The sequence below is a fragment of the Halichoeres trimaculatus genome, unplaced genomic scaffold (assembly GCF_033239565.1).
Source record: "Halichoeres trimaculatus isolate MK-OKI-2021-1 unplaced genomic scaffold, fHalTri1.1 fHalTri1_scaffold_22, whole genome shotgun sequence".
In the NCBI taxonomy this organism is placed as follows: Eukaryota; Metazoa; Chordata; class Actinopteri; order Labriformes; family Labridae; genus Halichoeres; species Halichoeres trimaculatus.
This window is the reverse complement of record NW_027437200.1, coordinates 5,844,242-5,870,734: the sequence shown is the minus strand read 5'-3', so window position 1 is coordinate 5,870,734 and position 26,493 is coordinate 5,844,242. Positions and strand designations below refer to the sequence as shown.

At 39.4% G+C, this 26,493-nt stretch overlaps 2 protein-coding genes across 3 annotated transcripts in view; both read left to right on the top strand.

The window, feature by feature from the left end:
• Positions 1-447: 447 nt before the first annotated feature.
• Positions 448-7,238, top strand: tmem256 (transmembrane protein 256). The gene is made up of 4 exons (XM_074661937.1): positions 448-604; positions 2,862-2,899; positions 3,775-3,855; positions 6,554-7,238. Exons 1-4 carry the CDS (start codon positions 523-525, stop codon positions 6,695-6,697), a joined length of 345 nt encoding a protein of 114 aa, XP_074518038.1. The 5' UTR covers positions 448-522; the 3' UTR covers positions 6,698-7,238.
• An 11,585-nt stretch (positions 7,239-18,823) lies between these two features.
• tmem102 (transmembrane protein 102) overlaps positions 18,824-26,493 on the top strand; it is a 49,012-nt gene continuing 41,342 nt past the window's right edge. For both annotated transcript variants that reach the window (XM_074661922.1, XM_074661921.1), the window contains exons 1-2: positions 18,824-19,194; positions 21,375-21,586. In XM_074661922.1, coding sequence (XP_074518023.1) covers positions 21,385-21,586 — 202 coding nt within the window. In that variant the 5' untranslated portion in view covers positions 18,824-19,194; positions 21,375-21,384. The remainder of the gene's footprint in view (positions 19,195-21,374; positions 21,587-26,493) is intronic.

Below are 26,493 nucleotides of genomic sequence, written 5' to 3'. Positions count from 1 at the left end.
CATATTTTTTGACTTATGGAACTGTGCTATCCAGCAGGTTAAAGTTAGATTTGTAATAGTGATACAAAATTTAGGGAAAAAATAAGAAAAAATAAAATAAAATAAAATAAAATAAAATAAAATAAATAAATAAATCAAACACAAAATGTGATGGATTATGTTACAAACGTGCTGGGCCTGAAATATAATTTTAAAAAGTGACAAAACCCAAAATGTGATAAATGACTCGCATTGTTTTGGCTCAGCATCTTGTTACATTTTGGGTTTTACCACACTTTCTCTTTTATTACATTTTGCGTCTTTTTTTTACATTTCGGTCTCTCACAGGGCTCACGGAATGAAAAGTTAAATGCGTATAATACATGACTTTGGAATTTATGCAACAAGGCTATAAGACAGGGGTCACCAACGTGAATGACAAGATGTGCCGTCCACACGTAGATGTCCGAGTTTTAAAAGAGACAGTGAAGGCAGCATAGCCATGAGTCTTCCGCTCGTCTTCAACGCACGCAGCGTCCAAACATGACTGCTTCTGTTGTTGTCCGGAGGTTAGCGGCTCTGTCCGGGGCTTCGGCCGTGGCAGCCGGGGCATACGGGGCTCACGGTAAGGCCTGGACATCAGACCTTCTCTGCTCTCATGTACGGCTCTGTCGCTTTGACGGGGGAGGAAAAATCCAGTCATGACAACACTTACTGCACCAAACTCCGTTCACTAATATGCTAAGTTAAGGTTAGGTTGCGTTTCATCTCAGCTGCGGATGTCTCACAGGATAAAAACACAGCATACTAACGTCGAATAGGCCAGCGAAGAATTCGGCGTTGAATGAATTTCCTTGCAGATCGTTTATGTAGTTAACCAGGTAACTGTATAATGAAGGTGACCCGCCTCCAGAGTGTCATGGTGGAAGTCTTACGGCATAGTGCTGTCAGAAAAGGAATGTCGGTGATCACCCTGTGTAGCTTTATACAAAAGTAGCAACTTTATTGAAGGACACGTGACCTTTTTTCAAACCACCTCCTGTGGTTGTAGTATGTTGTATAACGTAAACACTGCATACTGCTTACTGCAGTATGCAGTGTTCTGTTTGGTCTGTTTTGTAGTATACTACACTGGTTTTCAGTTTTTTGAAAAGCAGAAGTACAGCCAGTTATTTATTTATTTTTTCATTTATTTAATTTCTAACTTTTTTATTAGGGTATCATTAATCTACTAAACAAACCATGGGTACACATTTATCATTCAAATATAAATAGAGATCAGATGGAGCATGTAATATAACCCAGTCAGTGGTGGAGAATAATTACATTTCCTGCAAGGATTTTTTTCCCCAAGTAATTGTATATTTTTTGTGTGTTATTGGTCCTTTCATTGTTGTCAGTGCTTTGAAGTACATTTTAAATTCATTTAGAAAAAGGGAGAGATTTCAGGGTCCTCTCTCTATGTATATTTATGAATGAAAATTTGAAAAGGCATAGTATATTGCAGCAGAATTTACAATATTTGATCTCAAATCTTGCACCAAAAGTTAAATTATTTATTAAAAACGAATAAAGCAGATTGTTTTTACAGCTGATGGAGAAAGTGCTCTATAAATTCCATGAATGGTTTGGAAAAAAACAGTAAATAAGAGGTTTATATGGACTTTAATGTATTTGATAGAACTAAACAGTTACCTGTAAGATGGTTACCTCCTCTTTCACAGCTAGAAATGAGGTAAGATTTATAGGTGCTTGTTTTGCATCACCTCACTTGTAACTCATGGTTTGTTCAACATCACTGTTTTTGTCTTGTAGTTGTAATTGCTGACTCATTCCAGTGGGTGTGGTAATTCACCTAAACCTGAGTTCCACCCACAGTAATGGGAAACAGTATGAGAAGTACATTGGTTTGATGCATAGTGAGAAATTTACCTGGATCAGTGGGACATCCAGGAATTTTGGCATTCTGCAGATTTTGCTTTTTTTTTTAATTCAACTTCCTGAATATTAAATTTAAACTAAATCAGTGACACTGCTGGCATAGCTGGCTGTGGGAAATCAGCTGCTGTTTTCCCACAGCCAGTGTTCAAAAGCACTGACTAAATATTCAAATTGACACAAAAACATGTATGAATTTAACCTCTGTTAGTGAACAGTAGATGCTGTCAGTTGAACAAAATGTGGATGTGAAGTTATACCACCTGCTAGGGGTGGGAGAAAAGGGCAAATAAGTAGATCACAATCATTTTTCAAATTTTCTGATGATGATATCCTGACGATATGGAACAAAAAAAAAGTAAAACTACTGGCCTACCAAGAGGACTACCATCGATGGACACAGCATTTCAGAACAGTTCTTGTTCATTTTAAAGTGCTTCATACATCTCTATAAAGCACTCCAACGCATTCACAGACACACAAATATGTACGTGCTTTTACATGCAGACAAGTTCAGTATAGCTGACAGAAACCTGGGAAAACCACCACATGAAACATCTCGCGTTTTCTCTGTGAAGATCCATCACTCGCTCCAAAACATTTCCAGTAGAGGGACGTGGACCCACGTCTTGCTATTAAATCATCCGCTGAGATGGGAGACTCCTGCATGTTTCCTCCATGTGCAACAATGTAGTGTTTTGGTTTCCACTGAGTCACATGACGCTGTCCGCTAATTGGCTTGAGGACTTTAGAGCACCTCTCCTTTGCCCTCTATCTGACTGTTTGTTTGTTTGTTTTTTCAAAACAGTATTCTCATTAATAAAAAGTTGCACATCGTTGGGGCAACATTTTAAATAATATTGTACGTGATATGTATTGCCCACCCCTACCACCTGCTTTATGTTACGGTGCTTTTGATCTATATCTCCATTTTCCTGTTGCAGGTTTCAAGAACAGCGACCCTGATGACTACCAGAGAGTGGTATGTAAACACTGCAAGTTGCAGGAAAATTAAAATGTGTGGATGCATGTCCCCTTTGGGCTCCTGTAGCTCAAACATCTTAGTCTTTCTTTAAACTTATACTTAAACTTACAGATTTTTTTTCAACTGTTGCCTTGCACTATTTTTCTGAAAACTGCAAGAATTTCTAAAGACACAGAAAGATGTTCAAACATCACATTACAATGACTCATTTTTTTTTTTTTTTTTTTAACTAATATGAGCCTAAGTGACTCAAAGGGTTCAAAGAGTCGAAGAATTGTTGGACAAATTGCTTCAGGCAGTAGCTTCAAATTGGGCTGTAATGGCTTCAAAGTATTCCCGGGTGTAAGTTGGGGAGATCAAAGTAAGTCCACATATTTTTTTTTCTCACTGACAGACACGGATTGTTACTGGAAGTGTCTTACAGTTTCACCTAATGGGTCCCTATAGGTTTGGACCATATTGTGTTGTTGAAATGTAACTTTAATCCGAAGCACAGAGATGAAACACTCATTTCTGTGCAGACCACAGGAAATCCAGGCATTAATATCTGTGTCATATGATAAGACAAACAAAATGCAGCTGATTTATACACTAGTCGACCAACTTCTTAAATGTTCCTAAAGGTTGATTCAACAATCTAGGAGAAGGAGAGCCTACTCTTTTGTGATCCAAAGGTTTTCCCAGACAATGATTATGTGATAAGTGCATGAAGGCAACCTTTTTTTACGCTACGGTCTCACCTGAAGCGTTTCATGCTGTCCATTATCCCTGAACAGCACCAGCTCTTGTCAAAGTTTTACAGAAAGTAATCGATTCACTTAGAGAAAAATGACTTACAAGGGCTGACATTTTTCTTTGCTCTGCTTCTACAGCTTTTTGAAACTGCCAACAAGTACCATTTCTACCACAGCCTGGCCCTGCTGGGTGCTGCCCACTCTGGTAAACCTGCTGTGGTGAGTTTGGAAGCCTAATACCCACACACAGAGCTGGATACACTTGAGTGGGCTTTCGAATTGATCCATCTGGAAATGGGCCAGTAAAATAACAGAACACATATTCAGTGTTTGTCCTAGTTTTTATTAAAATGTTTCTTCAAGGAAATAACACATGAAAACCCATCATTTCTGGGAGGCTAATTCAAGATACAGCAGTCACTGCATATCTAATTTAAAACAACACACTAATTGGTACCAATTTAAATTAAAAACAAAACCTTTGTCTGCCAACTCAATAAGTTAGCTTAGTGGTTTCACATTAAGGCTGGGAATCTCAGGATTCCTCACAATTCGATACATGACGTATGGCTCATGGCTCATGGCTCATGATAATAATGATAATATATCAATATGGTGATACTATCCAAATATTGCTCTTAATAACCTACATTTTATATTCATGTGTTTCTAGGGTGAAACAAAAACAAAAAACCCAACAAATTTCATAGTTTACAGTTTGCAGCATAATTTAACAAGAGTACAAACAGCATTGATGCAAAGTACTTCTGAAATATGTGCACTGGTGTGAGTTTGGCTCATTATCCTGGTTTACAGCACATGCAAGTTAATTTACCAGTTGTTGTTTGTAAAGTGCACACTGATTGTCATGCAACGGCTGTAATACACCAGTGTCTGCAGTCTGTCTCCACCAATATCTGTCAAAATCAGTTCCTATACAGCTTGATCACAATGACAGGCACAATGAGTGGAGCCAGACCAGGAGTCAACAGGTTTGAGGTTTTACAGCCCAACATGAATGAAGAGAGACTTATCAATGGAGAGGGAAGAGCAGGAACTCCTCCGTCTGTGACTCCTGCTGTCTGTCAGTCATGCAGCTTGTTGGACTGAACATGCAGCCGGTGTGAGCTGACAAACGCAGTCAACACACAACAGAACAGAGTCGGACTGCAGATGTATCTGGTGTGTTTGAGGCGTAAGACTCCATGGCTCTTTAAGTCCATCTGTCACTAGTAAGCGTCACTCACTCTGCAGATTTGAGCACTCCCCACTTTAGTTGTGGCCTCCTGGTGTAAGTACCCACATCATGAAGTGAAATCCTTTCCACAGCTTTGCCTGAAAAGAACAATGAGCAAGTAGCCACAGTTTTCTCCTTGAGCTCAGGGTGGTGTCTAACTTCACTGCTTGAGTCCACCATATATGTTGTTTCTGATTCTTAAATTCTGTGACTCAATTTCCAGCTACTCTGCAAAGAGTGCCCCCTAGATTACATGTAAAACAGTGACTCAACTCACTAAGGAGAAAAAAATGGAAGAAGTTTATACTAGCTATATTTTAATAACAATATTAAAACAAAGAAAGAGAGCACATTGATAATCCATTGTAAGGTTAAATGTTGCGATAGTTCGCTATATCAGTATTTTGAGACACTCCCAATTCATAATGGACCTTCTTTTTGATGGTAGCTGCAAATAAGGAACACTTTATCATGTTCGTTCAAATCATACAAACTACATTTCTAGGGATGTACGATACCACTTTTTTTGCAGACTGAAACCGAGTTTGGATTCTACTATTACTTTTGATACATAAAATTTCAATTAACAGTGTCAGATTATTTTGATCAAAGACAGCTCAGCCACTCTGCCATTAGGTCCAAATAAAACACAAACAACTCTCTCTGAGTTAAAAAAAAAAAAGATGAATATTTTTGAAAAAAAAGTGTATGATAAAACTTGCAACTATCAGGGTTTAAGTATTTTTTTAATAAACTGAAGTGCAAAATAAAACATTTTAACAGTTAACTCTCCCTGGACCTAGTGCACATTTGCCGTGGTGTCAAACCGCAGCAATTAGCAGGAGGACTTGCTTGACGTAAGATTTTCTTGCCTGGAGTTACCTTGAAAAAAGGCTGGTATCGGCCTGATACCGATACCAGGTATGTAATTGTGCTGACTGCTTTTGTACATTAATTTTTTGTTGCAGATTTAGTTTGCTTTTAATTTGTTAGGTCACCAGACAGTAGGGTTTGTTCAGCTTAAATTGTATCATTAGGTTGTCCCTGTGTCCTGCACTTTGCTTAACAAAGATCATCTTCTATTGATCTGCAGGATTTGTTAAATCCAAGAAAATGTGTCAAGTTTGTTCATACTGGTCAAATTAGCCAGGCTACTGCCTCTATGTGACTGCTGGACAGTGAACCTGGCGTTTTCTGGATAGACTGATGTTAATTGTCAGTGCCTGTCTAATAAATCCTGGATGGACAATGAGTCAAGGCTAACTAAACAGGCCTCAAAAATCTAAACCAGAAAAGTTTCAAACATCAGCTTGTGTGAGTCAAGCTCATAGCCAGGGCGTCATGTAATGAACTTTGGCTGCTTGTAGGTTGCATGAGACAAGCACTGAGTGTGGTTGGCACACATCCAGATCCTGAAGTACTGTGTGTGAGACAGGAACAGTAAAAGTGGAGTATCAAAAAGTACCACGAGTGAGGTTTCTGGCTGTTGCCCTTTATCGGACAGTCTGATGAAGGGCAACAGCCTGAAGAGTCACTTGTGGTGATAAAGACTGAATTTATATCAGAGCGTCTTCAGGTGTGTGGACTTTTCCACTTGTTCATGCACTGAGGAAAGAAACACCTTTTTTTTATTATTTTTTTACTGAATGAAAATATCTCTCTTGTGTCTCCTCTGCCCAGGCTGGAGCCCTCCTGATAGCAGGCATGGGGATGTTCTGTGGCTCTCTGTACCACCAGGCCCTCACAGGGGACCCCGGTCTCCGCAAGGTGGCCCCCATGGGGGGCATGGCGATGATTGCTGGCTGGCTGGCCATTGTTCTCTGAACAGTAACACTTCTGACTCCTCCACTGTGCCGTAGTGTGACACTGACCTGTCACATTGAGAATGGATGAACTGGAGCGCCTGTGAGAGTTGTCTGAGGAGTTAAAAGTGCTGAGTAATGACACCCATGTAACCGCTCCCTGTCCTGGGTTGAGGGTGTCAGCGGGAGATAAGGTCACATCAGGATTATCACTTTTGTACCATGGCTGTCTGCCTCTGACTGCTGCCCTTTGATGATGTGCTAAGTTACTTTGGCTTCAACAATGAAAACAGTGAATCAAGCTATCATGCACAATTTGATAATGAGACATTTTCTTCAACATAACAAATTAGTTCTTGGAAGAATAACACTTCAGTCAAATTAAAAATTTCTAAAGGCAGCTGATAATAAATGATTATCCTTACTGTTTGATTTTTCCCACATTTTCGATTCTGTTGCAGTAAATATACTTCTTCTTTATTTGGACAACATGGCTATTGAAAAATAAGTTACCAAAAAAACAGTTTGAAGAGTTCACACAGAAATAAATGTTTTTTTTTAGACATTGTTTGGTGTTTTTTATAACTTGAAAGTGATCTGTGAGACTATTTGAAACCCCAGGTCCAAAAGAGGGTGAGACGCTGTAAATGTTGAGAAAAGTTAAAATTTGAGAAACTGAAAATTCATCAAATCAGCTTGAAATGAATTTGATGCCAGCAGTGGCGCAGCCACAGAAACATGAATATGGCATAGCGATTAAAAAAAGATGTGACTTATGAACACTTTACAGAGCAGCCTGTCCAACTTTCATTGTCCACACAAAAAGCAAATGTGTGCCATTTGATTTTATGAAGAAACGCCAGCTGAAAAATTGGACATGTCATTATAATCTATTTTAAAGCCAGCCCTGAGATAAGGCTACATTTATATAGTTTAGGATCTCATTCCTTTAGCTGCTGCATCGCAAGCTGTTCTCTGAGACTGACACTACATGGAAGGGCTGGAAAGTTCATAGCCTGACTGGGTTAATGCATGCTAAGTGTCATCACTATAGCATAACTCCTTCCTGTTCAGGCTACAAACTTTTCAGCCCACCCCCAGTGTGCTTTGGCTTATCATGTCAGCTTAATGCCTCCAAATAATATCTGATTTGAATTTACTTTCACTGTAGTTGTGGATGAACTGAGAAGCAATTCAACCATGAATTTGATTCCCTTCCCTCCACTCACTCAATCACTAAACAGAGAGCAGATTGAGATGTGAATGTGTTCACTGACATACAGGTGTTGTGACACCAAATTACAAATGACAGACACCGGTCTCACTTCACCGGGGCTTCACAGTGTTGCTTATTGAAAAAAGGGTGAATGAACCCATAAGATCCAGCACCTATGGCAGCTGAAGGAAATCGTCTCTCTTACACGACTGAATGTCTTCACAGCCTCAAGCATTTGATCCTCTAAGTGGCTGAATACAAAGGAGTTCATTACCCATGGCCTCCCCTCAGCCAAGGCCATGTTCAAACCACTCTGCTTTCAAATTGAAAGTGAAATCCATTGAAACACTAATTCGCCTTCCTGACTGTAGGCCCACGAATGGAGACCTTTAGAAAATAGCTGTATAAATCTCCAGGTCAATTTGCAAGGGTCGGCTCATAAGCCAAAACTCCGCTCAGAAAGGGAGGCTCTATTGATTGAACGCGATGCCAATGAGCTCTTGATCACGTCTCATAAAACCCTCATTTGAATTTAGCAGCTATTGTGGAGCATTCTGCTGCTCCAGGACCAACCAATCATACAGCAGGAAGCCCTGACACCCACCCAGAGTGGAGAAACCTGACTAAAACTTACTAAAAGTTCTGCTCTGTTGGATGTTTATTTACAGCAACATCATCACATTTTCCACCATGTGTTAATTACTTAGGGGGGAAATCATGTGACTCCATGCCTGCAAAGAAATGTTCACCACTGTCACGCTGCTGCCTTATTTTGGGGCTGTTTCTTTCTTTTTCAGCTGACAGTCAGATGTGTGGATGCAGCTGCTGCCAGCACAGCACCTCTGTGTCTGTGTTAAGTCCAACCAAACCTGAGTGTTCTGCTTGGGCAGGCTAAGTTTGATGTGTCAGCACATGAGAGAGTGTGAAATAGATGGTGAGATAGAGGCAAACACTTTTGTCTGCTTCAGTCTCTTTACCATAAATATCCTGATTATTCTGACAGAGCTGGGCGGTCGTCATGTTTAGAGAGTTTATTGTGACATTTTGTCAATAATCCACTTGAACTACAGCAGCTTTTAAGACAACTAACGCTGCTTTGTTGAGACTCATCAGAAACCACTCTTTTTTTTTTTTTTTTTTTTTTTTTTTTTCCAAATGTCAGGTTATGACTTTTTTGTTCAGTTTTACCTTTCACTCCCATCAGCATGGGCTGAATTATCTGCTCTATGGTCTGGGTCCTGCTTCCAGCTGCTACCTGTTACTGTGTAAAAACACAAGGATATCAAAAATAAATACAAGTATCTTTAGCAGAATTTCTATTTATTCTTAACATTGTCAAAAAAAAAAAAAAAGAATCATCCACAATAGCAGAATATAACCCAGATAAGAATGGAAGCCATCTTGCTGTGGCTGAGACATTTAATCATGATGATTTAGTATGACAGCTTAAAAATGTATGTTTTCCTTAACTTATAGTTTCTCTTGTTTCTCTTTGCCCACCTGGCAGACAGTAGCCCACATGTGAAAGAGTTATTCTCCAGTGAGTTGTCACTTGTTCCTTTTCTTGCACTTTTCTTTGGTCTTTAAGAACAATAGTAGTTCTGGAGTTTGGTGAGAAAACCTTTTTTATTATTTGAGCTTTATAAGAAGGTGATGGTAGTAGAAAGGAAAAGAAAACAGCTAGTATAGCTTAGCAAAAGGATGTGTAGAATAAATTATTCCTTGTCTGGTTTGTGCAGTTCAATGAGGAGGAACATGTAAAGCGTCATAGGCCCTGTAGACGCGTTCAGTCATCAAACAAACGGGACCATTAGTCATATTGTTCTGTTATGGAACGACCCCTTTAGCTGCAGCGTTAGCCGCATACACAACTGCAAACAATTGTCCAGTGAACTAATGACACCATGAAACAGATGCAGGTGCAGATTATGTCATAATTACAGGAAACCTTCTGGAAAACCCATCAAACAAACTCGAACTGCGTGTGTCAACCTCTCATAAACAGTAACAAACCTGGCGAGCGGTAACAGTGTGACTGAAAGAAGATCAAGAAAACAATTTTTTAGCAGGAAAAATTGTGATTATATTCTAAGAATACACATGGATGAACAGCTGTTATCCGTGAGTAAATTAGGTAAACAAAGAGAAAGAGAAAGTTTGGTGATCTTGAACAGAGTGAATGCGTGTGGTGTTACCAGGCGCACAGCAGAAAACCTCAATAATGAAACAAACAATATGAAGCGCTGCAGCAAAATTAACAACTGGAGGTTTAGAAGTTAATGAGCCTACAGCTGTTACAGAAATCGGGAGTTTCGGGAGGTTTGTTTGTGTCGAGAATGCAGGGGCAATTTGAATTTATTGGATGGGGTTCTCCAGGAAGTTACTGGGACATATGATGTCATCTTGGGTTCATGGAGCAGTTCGTTAAGTGACCAGTTTTTGGCAGTCATGCATGCTGCTAACATCACAGCCAAATGGCCTGTTCCATAGCGCTAAATATTAATGGTCCCATTTGTATAGATAGAACCTAGGCTGAAGCAAAAACGGGAGGCGGGACAAGAAAGCTGCTGCTTAACACCAAGTTTATAACAAATAAAACAAAACATTATCAGTGGCTTGTCTAAGGTAAGTTAGCGGTGAGGTTGCCAGCCCCCACACTGATCCAAAAGTTAAGCTTTAAAATGGGAACTACACCGGGCTCAGGTGTGTCTCATCAATTCCTAATGACCCCGTGTCTTGCTCTGAAAGAAAAAGGACACGCACAATCAGCAACCAGCAACACCTAGTGGTTCAGAGGGGTCATCACAGTGTTATGACTGGACATCCCTGATGTTGCTTTTGCTTTAGCATATTATAGGTTGTTGTTATTGGATTTTAACCATTCAAAATCCAGAGTGGGACATAAATTATAACAAATCTTTATCGTCCCATTGTTGTAAGAAGAGAATTTTAACTAATTTCAAGATTTGGTTCCGATGACTCAAGGTTAATTGTCAATCCAGGATGGGTTTGTGCACGAAGGGTACAGAAACTGAACATCTAAGCAGCACTTACATGTACCAAAACAAATACATGTACTTATCAGAACTTGTATAGACTTCTAAAATTATGTTTGCCTGATTGGGGGAATTGATAAACACTAAAAAAGAAAAATGTGTCGAATGCCGAAGAATGGGTGAATTAGTCCATTTGATTTGTCAACACTTAATTATTGTATCAATGAGCTATACCCGAAATGCATTTGATTAGCTTAAATTTCAACAGTTAATTGCTGTGGTCCTGAGTCACCATGCAGCAGGTTTAGCACAATAACAAACACAAATGATGCCCTTTGGATTTTATTGTGTTTATAAAGCAATCAACTTAACCCTACTTAACAACACAAAAGAAAGCTCCATTCAAATAATAATGTGGCCTCTAATTGGCCCCTTTCCTGGCAGCCATTCTGACGTGCTGCAATAGAAATAACACAGCTGTTACTAATAATGATCTGCACAATAGACTGTGCTCTTAGCTGTCCCTTTAAGCCCCTTTAAAAGTGGCATTCAAGAGGCTTTTGACTGCACCCAGGATGATCTCAACGCCCAGTTAATGGGAGCAATAATCCGTGAATCATATCTTTTTTTTTTATTCAAGGCAGTAAAAGCTATAAAACATGAACTCTCTCAAGCAGAGTGAGTACTTTTTAAGGGCACTGTGTGTTGCCCATCAAACCACAGAAGTTAAATAAGGAAGGCCTGCAGAAGCACACCCTCTGGCAGTGCGTCTGTCCGGGCTTTTCTCCCCGTACCTCACTGAAGCCTGCTGTTGTGAGCATCAGAGAAGAAGAAGCACAGAAACTAATGGTAGATATTGTTAATTATACCTTCAGGGACTTCCCCTGCACTTCATAAGCTCCCCTCCTCTTTATTTCTCTTGCCCTGCAGACAGACTTAATTACATCAGCTTCTTCTGTACAGGGGATCGGCTCCTTGTTCCATTGATTTCTTGGTCGAGGTCTGTTTTGGTCAAAGATGAAGAGGCTGGTTGAGAGAGTCATTGGTGAGGCGATGGAGAGGCTGAAATGTGGAAAGATGAAACTCAGTCCTCACTGATTATCCACAGCTTCCTCTTTCTCATTCACATGGACCAGGGAACGCACAAATATCTCCCCACCAACACACACAAGCAATATATTAAACTGCATGATGGGTAATACACACCACAGACGCACCAAATCCTCTTTCAGGCATCCATCAGGCGGCGGTGTCCTGAACAGTGGAGCGGAATGACTATAATGGCTGCCCTGAGCGCATCCACATCCCGGTCCCTTGGGCTGACCTTTCACAGCCACTTAAATAATGGTCAGTGCTATCACATCCTCAGATAGATTACCCCTTCACTTGGATGGACACTGAGGCCCCATCACTATAACCTTCTTTATTCGCAGCTTTAAACCCAATCATTTCACCTCAGCTGAAACACTGAGATGATAGCCGTGCATCACAGGAGCCCGGGGAGTGAAACCTATAGGAGCTGCTTTCATTACCAAATCACCATAACCATTGTCAGAAGCAGTCGAATCACAGCGTGACGTCTCGCCTGGGAACTCTTATGAGCCAGCTGGGAAATTGAAGCAATACCAGGTGGGTTAATGCTGCGTAAATTCTAACTGCTAATAACAACACTGTGAGGGTTTATGGGAAAGTGAGCTGTTGAAGGTACGGTACCTATCCTCTTACAATCCTACCATGGCAACATTTTGGTGCTTACTCAGCAGGTGAAACTATTGAGAGAAGAAATAATTGAATGCATCTCAATTTCAGTACAGAGTCAGAAGTCACAAATTGAATGATTTAAAAGTATACCCAAGTCTCTGAGGGATTTTGTGAGTTATCTTAGAAAAGTCTCTTTTTTCTAAGTTTATGCCATAGACTGTATATAGACTGTATATAGACTGTATATAAACTGTATATAGACTGGACAGTGTGGCTCCTCCATTTACTATTGTACAGTGTTGAAGCCAAAATTCCCCCATCACTGGTGCAGCCATTGTAGCAGTTGTGTAGCCAGACTCTGTGCAGTAGAGACAATGAATCTGAGTGAATCTGGGTGACAAATATATATATATATATATATATATATATATATATATATATATATATATATATATATATATATATATATATTTTTTTTTCTTTAAAGAGTCCAATCTCTTCTTGACTCTACCGCCAGATACATTTTACAATCCCCGAAAAAAATACACAAGAGCGACAGCTGTTAAACGTGACGTAAAATCTCATTTTTGACCTCTCATAACTAATGAATATGAAACTTTACAGAAAAAAAGAGGAACTGAATATAAAGAAGCCAAATAACATCTTTAAATCACCACAACAACGTGAGAAACATTTCTACGAGGTGTATTAATTCTTTAAAGTTTGACCACAGCATCTGGAATGACGCTGGGGAGATGGATCTTGACCTATACTGCAGCCAGCCACCAGGGGGGAGCAGTTTTTGTGGAGACCTCACTTCGAGCTGAGCAATCCAATTTTTTTACAGTCTATGGTATATGCCTGATTGTAACTCATGTTTAAAATAAAATTACTAGTGTCATAGTAGTTTATTTAAGAATGCTATTTTATTAGCTTCCCTGGTCGGGTTGGACAAGAACTATTCTAGTCCCCATGACAACAAAACGCCAGCTAACAAAGTTTAGCAGTGAGAAGAGAGATCTGTGTTTTTCTCCTCTTGGATTAATTTTGAAGTGAGGGTGGAAACTGATACTGATTTTTACAAAAGAAAAAGAACTTCAGAGCTGAAGAAAGCTTTACAGGAGAGAGATGGATCACAAGTTAAAACATGGGCTAAGCTGTTTGTGATAATGTTGATTCCAACCCAGATGCAGCAGTCATCTGCAGTGGTCTGTTCAAATGAAGAGTGAGGTTACGTTAGCTCTGCTTGGTGAAGTTGGAGTTAGTAGGTGAGCACTGGTAGGACATAACCAGGACTCACTGACATTAAGTTTGCTAACATTACACATGACACGCATGTCTCCGAGCACCAGGGTGTGGGTAGCACTAAATAGAGCTGGCTGCTTAACTACAATTCAAACTGAGTTTACAAAGTCTGATTTTTGCCACGTTTCACAGAGCTACATAGCTACATTACATAAACTAAAGATTACCAAAATGTTGTATTGAACAAACAAAAGAAGTGTTAAAAAAGTGCTTTAAAACAAACACATGCCTTGGTAAGAGTCATATTCTTATGAATGTAGGTCAAAAGGGCTCATGGGAAACAGAGTTTTTATTTAAAAAAAAAAAACAACTAGCTTTCTTGATAGTCCTCACAGCACCTTTAATCAGAATAAAATAGAATATTCCTTTATTAATCCCCCATGGGGATTTTTTTTTTTTTTTTGCCACAGCGGCTCACTGAAAAAGTGCAATAACAATAACAATAGAATAGGAATAGAATAGGAATATGAAATTATAAATTTTAAGAAATATATAAAAATGTTACCATTAAATTTTTTACATAAAAACAAACAAGTACAGTACAAGATCAGCTTTTGACCATAACAGTGAGTACTGGGATGATGTTCAAAAAAAGCCAGTATATATATTTTTTGAATGCTGGATGAAATAAGGTGAGAGTTCAGGTTTGTTCAATATTTTATGAAGTCTTATTGCAGTTAGGGGGAATGAACTCCGTCTTGCAGGGTGGGAGTCTGAGTCTGCTGCTGGGAGCTACTCAAGTCCCCCACAGTCTCATGTAGTGGGTGAGAGGGATTGTCCATAACAGATACAAGCTTTGCCAGCATCCTCCTCTCACCCACCCCCTCCATGGAGTCCAAGAAGTAGTCCGGGACAGAACTGGCCCTCCTGACCAGTCTGTTCAGTCCCAGCAGGCCACTAGAGTGAAAAGTGCAGAAGCTACCACAGAGTAGTACGGCATGGTTTGGCAGTATTTTCAGTAGAAAATAAAGATAAAACTGCATGCAAATGTAATATAGTTAAACTAGCACAAAACGAGTCAGGCATGTAGGCATAAAAAGAGGTTTAAATCATTTTAGTTCTTATTCTGCTAATGTTAGCTACTCTACCATCAAAAGCAAAGCATTTCATTTTTACAGATTTGATTTTAAAATGTTGGCACTACCACACCAGCTCCAGCAGTCTCACCCTGCACAAGACTGACAGATATCTCCATGAAAACCTTTTTTTTAAAGCTCCTAAAATGTATTTTCTGCAGTCACTTAAGGAGTAGAAGAACAAAACTGTCTTCCTCTTTAACCCCTCATTGTTGCTGTCTTTTGCTCTTTTTTTATTTTCCTTTTACATAAATTAGGGTACCACCTGTCTCCTATTTGAATTCCATTGTTTTCACTTTGCAAAACAAGCACTGATTTGGGCGTCAGACATTAAATCCCACTTGACCTGAAAAACTTCCAGCAGCCTGATCTGACTTGCAAATAAGGAGGTTTTGCTCAATCGAGGAGGGGAATGGGGAAATAAGAAAATAAACTGCAGGTGTTTTTTTTTTTTTTTCTCTCATTCTGGGTAAAACGAGGGCAAATACAGACAAGCAGAGTGTCAAACAGCGAGTTTGATGTTGCACTTTGAAGTGTCTGACTGTGTCTGTTGAAGCCTTGGCTTGTCTTTTGCCTCTCATTTGGCAGATAGGCAGTGTCACTCCCTCAACTTGCTCATTAAGTGCTGTTTGGTGCAGCATTATCTTGATAAATGTTCCACTTACGCCACAGAGCAGGCTGATGAATCAAAGAGTGTATGGCACTACTCAGGCAGTTCTTCTCACAGTCAGTGAAGCTGCAGTGTATGAGCTTGTAATGATCCATTGACGGGCTAAGAGAGAGGTCTGACAGGTTATTCCAGACACTATCAATCCTAAGACGTTCAGAACTGGCGCAGGAAATGAATAACTTGGAGTTTAATCAGGGAGGTTCATGCACTGTATATCTAACAGTGAGTTCTCCCCAAACACCACAAGAGACAGTGTCCCAGCAGGCCTACTAAGAGTTACAAAGGGAGGTAGCCTTCTACTTTTTTAATATATAAAACAAACCTAAAAAAATATGTCAATTCAATTATATATATAGAATAGAATAGAATAGAATAGAAAATACTTTATTTATCCCCGAGGGGAAATTCAGGAGTCACCGCAGCATTTAAGAAAACAAAAGTAAGAAAGAGTATAGAAAGTGCAAAAAAGTCAATAAGAAGTTAGATGACGACATCCCGTCCACCACTCGTCCACCACTCTCCAGCCCAGCCAGTCTCCACCTCCACAGGGTCCAGGACTCAGCCTCCCCAGCAGTCTGTTCAGTCTCTGTCTCCTGGATCCTGTCTGCTCACAGCAGGCGAAGCTCCTCCAATGTGGCACCGGCGTCAGATGTCAGCTCAGTCAGCCACGTCCGTGAACAGCACTATGCCGGTGGGTTAGCACAGCTAGCTCGTCAATCCCCCGAGGCTAGATCCCACGTTCCCAACAACGATGGATGGAAGGACAGGTCCACGTCGTCACCTCCCAGCTCACATCCAAGAACCAGCACGTCGTCCTCACTTCCTCCTCCTCAGCTCGAGGGAAATCATCAAGCCCTACACTAGTTAGCATTGACATGCTACAGGCTGCTAACAGCTAATTTTGCATGTAAAAAATGCAGCCATGGTTACACGTAGGATCTCCAGACAAACACAGGAGAAAAGTAGTAAAAAATATTGCCGAAGCTACAAAAAGTTTGGTGTCCGTGACCGACAATGAACCATACAAAGTGATGATCCACTCCAAATACAAAGATGACGAAAAAGAGACGAAAAAATGACAAGAAACGGACAAAGACGAGAGAGCTGCTGCAACAGGCAGCTACTTGGGTAGCGCCTAGCAACGGAAATATAAATATAAATATAAAAAATATAAATATATATATATATATATATATATATATATATATATATATATATATATATATATATATATAAAAGTTGCCCCCAGCAGTTTAAATCTTTAACATCAGCCCGGAGAGTAAATTCAGCTCAATATGTTGGAAAAAAAACCAACATTTAAAGAGAGTACGGCAGCAGTTCTTGCTGTGAACCATCAAAAAGAAGCAATGTCTTCATATCATTGCTTTTTACAGGTTGAAGGAGTGTAAACTGTAAGTTGCATTATTATAGAAATAAAATAATATATTATAATCTAAAAAAAAATGTTACAAATATGCAATGATTGCATAAAAGTAGAGAACACAACATCCAGCCATGGATACAACCTTGGATTTGGTGAGGAAATGGAAATCTATTTGCTTATTTCAAATTGTATATTTATATTACATCACATTATGATATATTAATATTACATGTATAGATTCTCAAATGGGATTTTAACTTAAAGGGCTCGCTCTCACTCCATATACGCAGGTCATATGTGGGTGTAACACTCGATTCAGATCTAAGTTTTGAGCCACAAATTAAACATATGGTAAAACAGCTTCTCATCACTTAAGGACAAAGCTCAAGTACATCAGTTTCTATCTCAAGCCAAAGCAGAAACACTAGGTCATGCTTTTATCTCACCGTACTCCTCATCTTTATAGTCTTCTAAAAACGAAAATTTCTCAGGCTTCGGCTGCTCAAGAACTCCACTGCTAGAAAGCAAGCTGACATGACGGATTTGAAGTCTCTGAATTGGTTACCTGTTTCTTTTAGGGTTGATTTTAAGGTTCTTTTATTGTTTTTTAAATGTCCTAATGGTATTATCTCATTTGCTTTCATGATATGTGCCTATCAGAGCCATTGGGTCTTCAGATTCTAGTTTTTTAAAGTGCTAAAAGCAGAGGCAAAGACCCACAGTGAGGCAGCTTTTTGCCCACATCTGTCTTTCTGAAGTCCGAAGGGCTGCACAGAATCTCAACATTTTTAAGAGCAGATTAAAATCCTAAAATTTAAGTCTAATTAGTCCATCTTTTGACTGAGTTTCACTTATCTATTGAACAAGTCCTAGTGGTGATTTATTTCAATTCACATAATTTTAATTGTCATAGTTACATATATCTTACTATCTGTGTAAACTAAGTTTCTCTTTTTTGTCTAATTTGTTTTTCTTTTAACTTAGTTGTTTTATTTTCTTATCTTGAGTTTTAATACATTCAATGTTTCCCCATTAAGATCTTCTGACAGTGTTTCCTCAGTTTGTAAGCACAGATTAAATTGTGTTGTGTTGTTTTTATGCGCTAGGGGGTTGTGTGTTGTGTGTTAATTTGTATGTTTGAAGGGGGTGGGTCTGGTCACTTAATAACAATAATAATGATAATAATAATAATAATAATAATAATAATAATAATAATAATAATAATAATAATAATAACTGTAATAATATTTGTTGAGCACTTTGTGTGACCCTTGTGTTTATGAAAAGTACTCTTCAAATAAAGTCTGATTGATTGAATAAATAAAAATATATTTGAAAAGAAATATGACTATAAAGTAAGCTATCAGGCTGCATTCCATTCGATTTTTTAAGCTATAAATTATTATAGAGACTGTTTTTTATAACTTAGATTATGCAACGACCACCATATGCCCCTCCCAGATGGCTGATAACTATTCCCAGACATAAAATAAACTCACTGTGATGGCTATTTATAGCTATTCTTTTATGACCCCATATCCTCGCATTGGTTTGCACTTCCTTCATTTGCATTCTCATAGAGGCTGTAAATCTTTACCAGGCACATTTAACTAAAAAGCAATATAAAATCAGAACTAATTTGAATGAATATTTTATGAGGATTTTTCTGTTTAAAGGAGGAGTGGAGCCAGCCACAGTCAACCTATAACCACAGGCATTATTTACAGACAAGGGGGAGGGCACTGAATCAGCAGCCGTATCCACATGCAGCACCCTGCTGCTCCCCACTGCTGCATTTGTTGGATTTACAAAAGGCTGCTCACATGCTCATGCTTCAAAACACCGGCTGTGCGGTCCGCCCTGCCCTGCAACTGCTACTACTTAACTGTAGCACTGTCTTGTCATCTTGACGAGGCACAAATTTAATCATAAACCTGACCTCACAAATCCGTTTGTAGTTTTGTAATGTGGGGCGTGCGTGCCACACATACTACTAATCCCTGGATCCTCAGAGAAGGACCATGATTTCTGGGACGGTGTTGCCAGGGGGAAGGTGGCGCCTGGGACCTGTTGGAAATGACAGCTAAGGAAGGCGGATTGAAGCACAGGGATCACAATAACAGTAAACGTAGAAGATAGCGAAGAAACTCCCTCGCATCAGTGTGTAAAGGGTGTGTGTCTGTTTGCAGTATTTGACAGCTTTAGCTTGATAGCTAATGATATCACATTGATACTCGACCCACAAGCTAACGTAACTCGAACTGAGAGAACATGTGGGGGCATGGGTGTGTGTTAGTGTGTGTATCTATGGATTTTTAGTGGTAATATGTGTTTGTGTCTGAGTGCTTGTATGTTTTGATACGTGCCGCTGTAGTACTCACCACTTTACCCCCCTGTCATGTGAGCTAGCATGCTAATTTGTGAAAGCTAGTTGGCTAATACTGGCTAATAAAAAGAAATTAGCTCACTGTGGGCGTTGTGCCAAGCTGACCTTACTACTGCAAGTCAAATGCTCTGGCATTGCAGCAGAAGAGCAGTGACGTGAATGTGTCAAGCCAAAGCAGCCGTGGGGCTATTTGTCATCTATTACGAATTATCTAATTAGCTTATGTTACCTGTCAGATGGCACGCTGGCGAATTTGCTCGGCTATTAGCTTAGCAGCTACGCAGAACTGGGGAAGCTTTCTCGCTAATTGACCTAGTTTGGAGGGGCAGAGGCCATGTTGTCATTGCACTCGACTGAACTTTGTTTACGTTTCAAGTTTTTGACTCATTGGCTACAAGGTACAATTTTTAATTCAGCCCTATAACTATAAAAGCAAACACCACCTATCCCTGTTTTTTTTTGTTAAACAGGGTAACCTGTCAGTATCTGGGCTAAACTGAAGCTTCACTTTGGCCTTACTTCTTTTTTTCCCTTGCATGTTAAATATCCCGTCCTGTCAACAGTAGAGTACATCCCAAACACATCTAATCAGTTTAACTCCATTGAAACATGCCAGGGTACGTGTCAGTGTTAAAGAACTGATAAGTAGTACCTCTCCTGGGATTAACAACATATTTTCAGGATATTCTTTTAGAACATTTTCTAAGTTATAATTAAAATACCATGGAAGACCCAAGCAGGTGTACCTCCATTCATTTTAATTACGTTTTTTTTTCTACTTACTCCAGAGAGGCTTCATTTGTTTCACTTGTGTGGGCAATGGTAGAAAAAGATGTCCTATGTTCCCACATTTCTTTCCCAAGATTATTTTCCACAATCTGGTTTGGTCTGTTATGAAAAAACAAACAAACAAACAAACAAAAAAAACACAAAAACAAGGGATAGACATCTATAATATCCACTTAAATCATTTTTCCTGTAGTAAATTGTGCCGATACCTCTGCTGCTGCCAATTGAAATAAAATTACTAATTTATTCATTCATTTATACATTTACTATAAAGTGCTTCCAAAAAATCTTGCTGGAGGATAGTACTTAAATTGAAGGGTAATGAAGGAACACAAGACCTAATTGTGATTGTCTGAGAAATGTGGTAATATAGGGCCAATTCTGTTGTATTTAGCACATCTCTGTTTCTATCTCACAAGGTAAAATTTCCCATTATGATAAGAAAACAACCAAGTTATCTCATTCATTATAAGAAGCTATGTATGAATTAAAGTAATATATCAATAATAGATACACAGGTTTTTTTTTTTTTTATGAAAGCCTGTTCCCGCCAAGTTACAAAAAAAAAACTTGCTTTAAAAAGAAGCAAAATCATGACGTAGCAAACAGGCTTCCGTAGCTTTGTTATTCCAGTAGAACAAAGTCAAATCTGTCCGATTACATGCAGGAACAGAAAAGTATTTGCATCCTATACACAGTCATACCGGGAATGCCCTTTTTGAGGCACTAGTAGCCCAATTTAGAGAATCTACAACTCAGTTATAAATGGTGTGAACAGGGAGTGTCAATTATTCTGTCCCATGCTAATTACTAGGGGGCTTTTAAGGGAATAAGTACAACTGAATCAGTGCCACATTTCTCCCATATGATGTAACATGTTCCCCCAGGATTTCCCTACACTGTCTCATGATTTACTCCAGGCTGTGAAAACAAGGCGAGCATTATACTGTGATGACATCAGAAAAGCTCAACAGCAACAGAACAGCCTAGAAATGCATTTTGCCTGAAGACACTTTGATGTAGCCATGTGTTTTGTGTTGTATCCTGGAATACAAAGTTAAAATTGAGAATGAGCATAAAACAACCCTCAGGGGACCTGCATTGTGTGTAAAATAAGAAGGTTTTCAGAAATAAAAAGATAGAAGGTAAAATATCTATCCTCTCCTCCTCGTTCAGGGTGTAAGAGATGGATTCCCTGATGAGTGCGGTCGCACCGCGCTCCCCAGCCCCCGTCAAGAAGTTGTCAGAAGTGGATTTCCGGTCAGGAGCCACCCTGGATCAGCTGTCGTCACAGGTGTCTGAGCTCGTAATACTGGAACAAGGAGAATTTGGAGACCAGACCGCCTTAGAGGTCCATACTGCCAAGGATTTTATCTTCAACATGTTAGGTAAGTTGGCAAGCTTTTCCCAGGGGGGGCTGAAACGTATTGTATCACAACTCACCCCAAACATTGTCTTGTCCTTAAAATTCCTTAAAATAATTCAAACATCAACACTCCAGTATGATCACATATCTCTAATAAGTGAGGCTGTGACGGGAAGCTTTGGTTAAGAGTGTGTTAAAGCTCAGATCACTCCTCGTGGAGGTGGATGCTGATTAAAATGTGTGGTTGTTTCCTGTGCTATCAATATGTTATGGCTATAATATTTTCCAGCATTACTTTAATAGAATTAGATTTTAATGGAGTACAAGCCTCAGGGAAAGTAATTATTTATTGCCTTGAGTGCTATAAAGTATTAATAGAGAGTACTTAAGTATTATGTGGAGGTTTTAAGGATATTAAAGTGCATGCACAGGGATGTCTGTATCTCCATGTGTATACTCTTAGACTGTGAAGGTGCTGATCTTTTGATTTTTCTTTGTTCAGATGTGCTCATGCTATTGTGTGAACCTTTTCCATTTCAAGATCTTTCTTTTTTCCTATGTTAATTTTTTCCAGCTTTGGGTGCTCAAGTGTAAGTTTTTGAATACATGATGAAGAAGCAGTGTGTGCCTTTTTTTTCTTTTTCCTTTTTTTTTTATACGGTGGCTTCCTCAGTGTATGTCACCATAAAGAATAAGCTTTCATTTTTCGGATACCCTCATTGGCTGTTGGACATCCTCATCCCAAGCAGAGCCCTGTACAATCCATTGGTAGTAAAATCACTAAAACCAAAGGCAGGTCGAGTCTTGAGTTCAAGTCTGAGAAAAGTCTAAGTTACTTGTGAAAAAATCTAGAGTTAAATCATAAATTTTATTCATCTCAAGTTGTCCTCTGTATGAACCTTGACTTCCTAGACCAGAAGGCTGTGCTCAGTATTAATTTTGCCAATTAAAAAAACAAACAATTAATGATATGGTTTTAAGCTGCCAACTTTAAGAACATGTTCTAATAAAGACATTAAAATGAGAGTAGGTTAGATACAGAATTTAAAAGAAAAACTTTGAAAAATCCAGCTGTTAAATCACTATTTAATTTTATTTTTAACATAGTACACATTCAAAACCAGCGATGAATCTTAAAGTGATATTCTGGGATGGAACAAGTTGGGTCCTATCACAAGGTTTAGGGCAGAAATTACCCCTACAGCAGTGAGTTTGTGCAGCAGAAGCCCAGAGTGCACACACCAAAGACGCCCTCCCTGCCGGTTTCCTCTGCACTCAGACGGGGCCATATTTTACTTGACCAAAAACACAAATAAAAGGACTCCCAACGAAAAAGTCTGATATCGGTCTGCATTCACGCTTTATTTAGAGAATTTTCAGCGTGTTACTTTCACACAAAAACATTGCTAAATAAGGCTCTAGTTCCCATCGTGTCTCTTCGTCCTGGCAGACTCCCTGCGTTTGTTTACATCTGCCACGCCGCGCGTGCGGACTGATACACTAAGCGATGAGCGCCTCGTAGCCAGCTGTGGCTCTGCAGCGGAGGTAGCGCCGTTTTACGACACGATGACAACTAGAGCCTTATTTAGCGGTGTTTTTTTGTGAAAGTAACGCGCTGAAAATTCTCTAAATAAAGCGTGAATGCAGACAGATATCAGATTTTTTTGGTGGGAGTCCGTTTATTTGTGTTTTTGGTCAAGTAAAATATGGCCCCGTCTGAGTGCAGAGGAAACCGGCAGAGGAGCAGGGAGGGGGTGTTTGGTGCGAGCGCTCTGGGCTTCTGCTGCACAAAAACACTGCTGTAGGGGTAATTTCTGCCCTAAACCTTGTGATAGGACCCAACTTGTTCCATCCCGAAGTATCACTTTAATGTCCCCCTAAACCCTGAGCCCTTACAGAGTTAATTTAGATCATCTGGAAAGTGTCTGAGTGCATGAGTCTGCAGATTGGGACAACGCTTTGCCACTTTTCATATAACGTGCATTTTATCATGTAGCTCACCTGAGCAGCTGTATGAACTGTTATTGCACAAGCTTTTGTTTGAAATAATTTACATTTTTATCTGTTTCACTTTGCAATTATCTTTTTTTCTCCTATTTTCTATGTTAACCTGCGTTGCCCCTCATGAGCCCCACTTGCTGCACTCTGTGTGTTCATGTTAGCCTGATGCTAGCAGCCCCGCCTCCCCCTGGAGACAAAGATTTTCGATCATTTATAAGAGGGTTCACTCTGTTCATTCCTCTACACAGCTATCGTGCCCAGGTGCTGAGAGCGATGCACAGAGTGAAGCTTCTTGTCATTCAGGCTGTTTGGAGGCGAGTGACTAGGAAAACAAACACACATGCACATGGTGATATATTGAGGCTGACAAAATTATTGATTTCATTTCATTTATCTTACCATAAATTGATTTATTGACGATCGTCCAAGGCCTAGTTGAAGATTATGTTATTAGAGAAAGGATTCACAAGAGCAGCCAAAACAAAGGTCCTTTACTAGCCCACACACACACACACACACACACACACACACACACACACACACACACACACACACACACGCACACACACACACACACACACGCACACACACACACACACACACACACACGCACACACCGCATTCTATGTCAGTTATTGATTTAGTGGAGACAGAAAACACTGTCTCAAGTTTTACAGTCTCGAGTCTTATATTTGATTGGTGCATTGATTCACAACAGAAAGAAGCATCGTAAACCTGTTCTTTCACTGAATGTAGACCTTTGGTCTGTGATTTACTCCATCAACAGAAATTGTCAAAGAGAAGAACAGTGATCAGCAAGAGACTGTCCTTTAAACAAACATCCATTTCCCCCATACCTGATGAAACCCTTTGGTAGTGACCTGAGCATTTTAAGTGGTTCATGTGGTTTTGTTTCTTACATCATCAGCCATTTATAAAGACGCTCAAATGTGTGTTACTGACCAGATTCAGCCGAGTAAGATCAACTCTTAGAGACACAATCACACCACCTTGTGCTGCCTGTGACTCACACAACACTTTATTGTGCATGTGCTGTAGATGAAACCACAAATACCCCGTTTCAGAGGCCAATAAAGTTCCAGTTCTTTGTGCTCTGGCCGTCAAAGAACTGACCCTAAACTTGAAAAGCTGGATCCAGAATAGCACTAACCACACTGGGCCAGAAGAAAGAACCACTTACATCAGAGGCTGGAGGCAGAGTTATCAAAGCAAGAAAAACAAACTCCACCCAAGACTTTGTTAAAACTGAAAACAGCCTAAATAAAAATACAAACAGATCTAAGTGTTTCCAGACGTGGAGAGTTATGGAGCTGTCTGAAAATTGAAATGGTAGGGTTCTTTTTTTTGTTTCATGCGAACAATACATAAAACTCTGTTAGTGATGAAGAAAACAACTTTTGTCGTTTTTTTTTTCACCTATATTTCCATCTTTCTAACCAGCACAGGCAGCAGAGTTCCTCTAATTCATCCTGTAACTGTAAATGTGTCTTCACTTTGTGGATTTACTCATCCATATTATAAATCTTCCTCCTCTTATCACAATGGAGTTACTGTTTTTAAAAAAACTTTTCATCTTATTCTTTTGAAATCAGTGAAGTGTTTTCCTTTTGCCTTTTGTTCATGAAACTTGACAGCCTGATACCTTTCAGCTTCTCGTCTTGGGATCAACAGATAATGATGCTTGGTGACGATAGGGTTGGGCAGTATACCGCTTTCATGACCATCACCGGTATCATATGTTGCCTTGAAATGTCACTTTTTTGCCACAGCCATTTTGAAAATAAATGTGCATAACCCTTTAAGACCTGTAGCACCGAGTTAGTGACAACTTACTAGAGGAAGTAAACATTTAACAGGGTGCAGAAAGCAGAACAGCTGAGAGAGGCCTGTAATAACAGCAGCCCAATGAGCAAAGTTACTAAACCAGAGGGGAAAGTGTCTATAGTCAAACCTCAAAACCTAAAATGTGATACAACCAATTTTTCAACAAAAGTAGTAGCAAACTGAAAATCGTAGTTTGTGGACTATGAGCTGCTACATTTTTCACACACTTTGAACCCTGCGGCTTGAACAATAGTGCGGCTAAAGTATGGATGTTTACGGCCTAACAAGCTTCATAGCCTATTTTTGTTTTGTCAATGAAATACGTGCCGACGAAAAATATGAGTTTTGCCAAGTTTTGACGGAGTTTAGGCATAAATACCGGCCTGCTCTGGTGCGTCCAAAAGAGTGACTGCTGTCATGTCAGCAGGGGTTTCTTCTGATGGGAAAGGGGAAACAAGCGTTGTGCTAGTTTGCTAAAAGCTTGTTTTCACATTTTTTGTCCAATAAACATGTAGCTACAAAATGTCTTTGATAGACTCTTGTTCTGAGAATGAAGCCTGAGCGCTGTCCAGCTCCACATCATGTTGTTCTGTCGGGACAGGCTTTGAGTCTGAACTCTCACCTTCCTTTCTTCAGTCAAAATCTCTGCCTTGGATCTGTCAGTACCTCTTAGTATGTCTGTTTGTTATCCGCAAAAACTGATAAATGTTATGTTATGTCTCATGCCACAGCCATCTGTATTACGGCAGCAGCGTTTGGAGGAAATAAGCTCAGAAATCTCCAGAATCATGCTTTGAAAAAGCTTACTTTATTTCATGTAGGAAAACCATGATATGATACCGTTATCGCAATATGAAGGAAAAATACTGTGATATAAATTTTAGCTCATATCGCCCACCCAAGGTGACAAATGTTAACATTAAAAGAGTAGACCCAAAATACAGGAGCCTATTTTTCACAAATATTTAAACAAAATAAATAAATGAATAAATAAATAAAAAGAAAAAAAGGGGTTATTGAGATTTTTTTTGAGTTTTTAAACTACGCCAGTGTTTCCCGATGTGTTTGAGAAATAAGGAAGTG

Excerpts from the sequence above, each read along its gene's own strand:
- tmem256 (XM_074661937.1), top strand. The coding sequence starts at position 523 with ATGACTGCTTCTGTTGTTGTCCGGAGGTTAGCGGCTCTGTCCGGGGCT. Across the intron at positions 2,900-3,774 it reads CTGATGACTACCAGAGAGTG|CTTTTTGAAACTGCCAACAA; the intron begins GTATGTAAACAC and ends CTGCTTCTACAG. Across the intron at positions 3,856-6,553 it reads ACTCTGGTAAACCTGCTGTG|GCTGGAGCCCTCCTGATAGC; the intron begins GTGAGTTTGGAA and ends TCCTCTGCCCAG.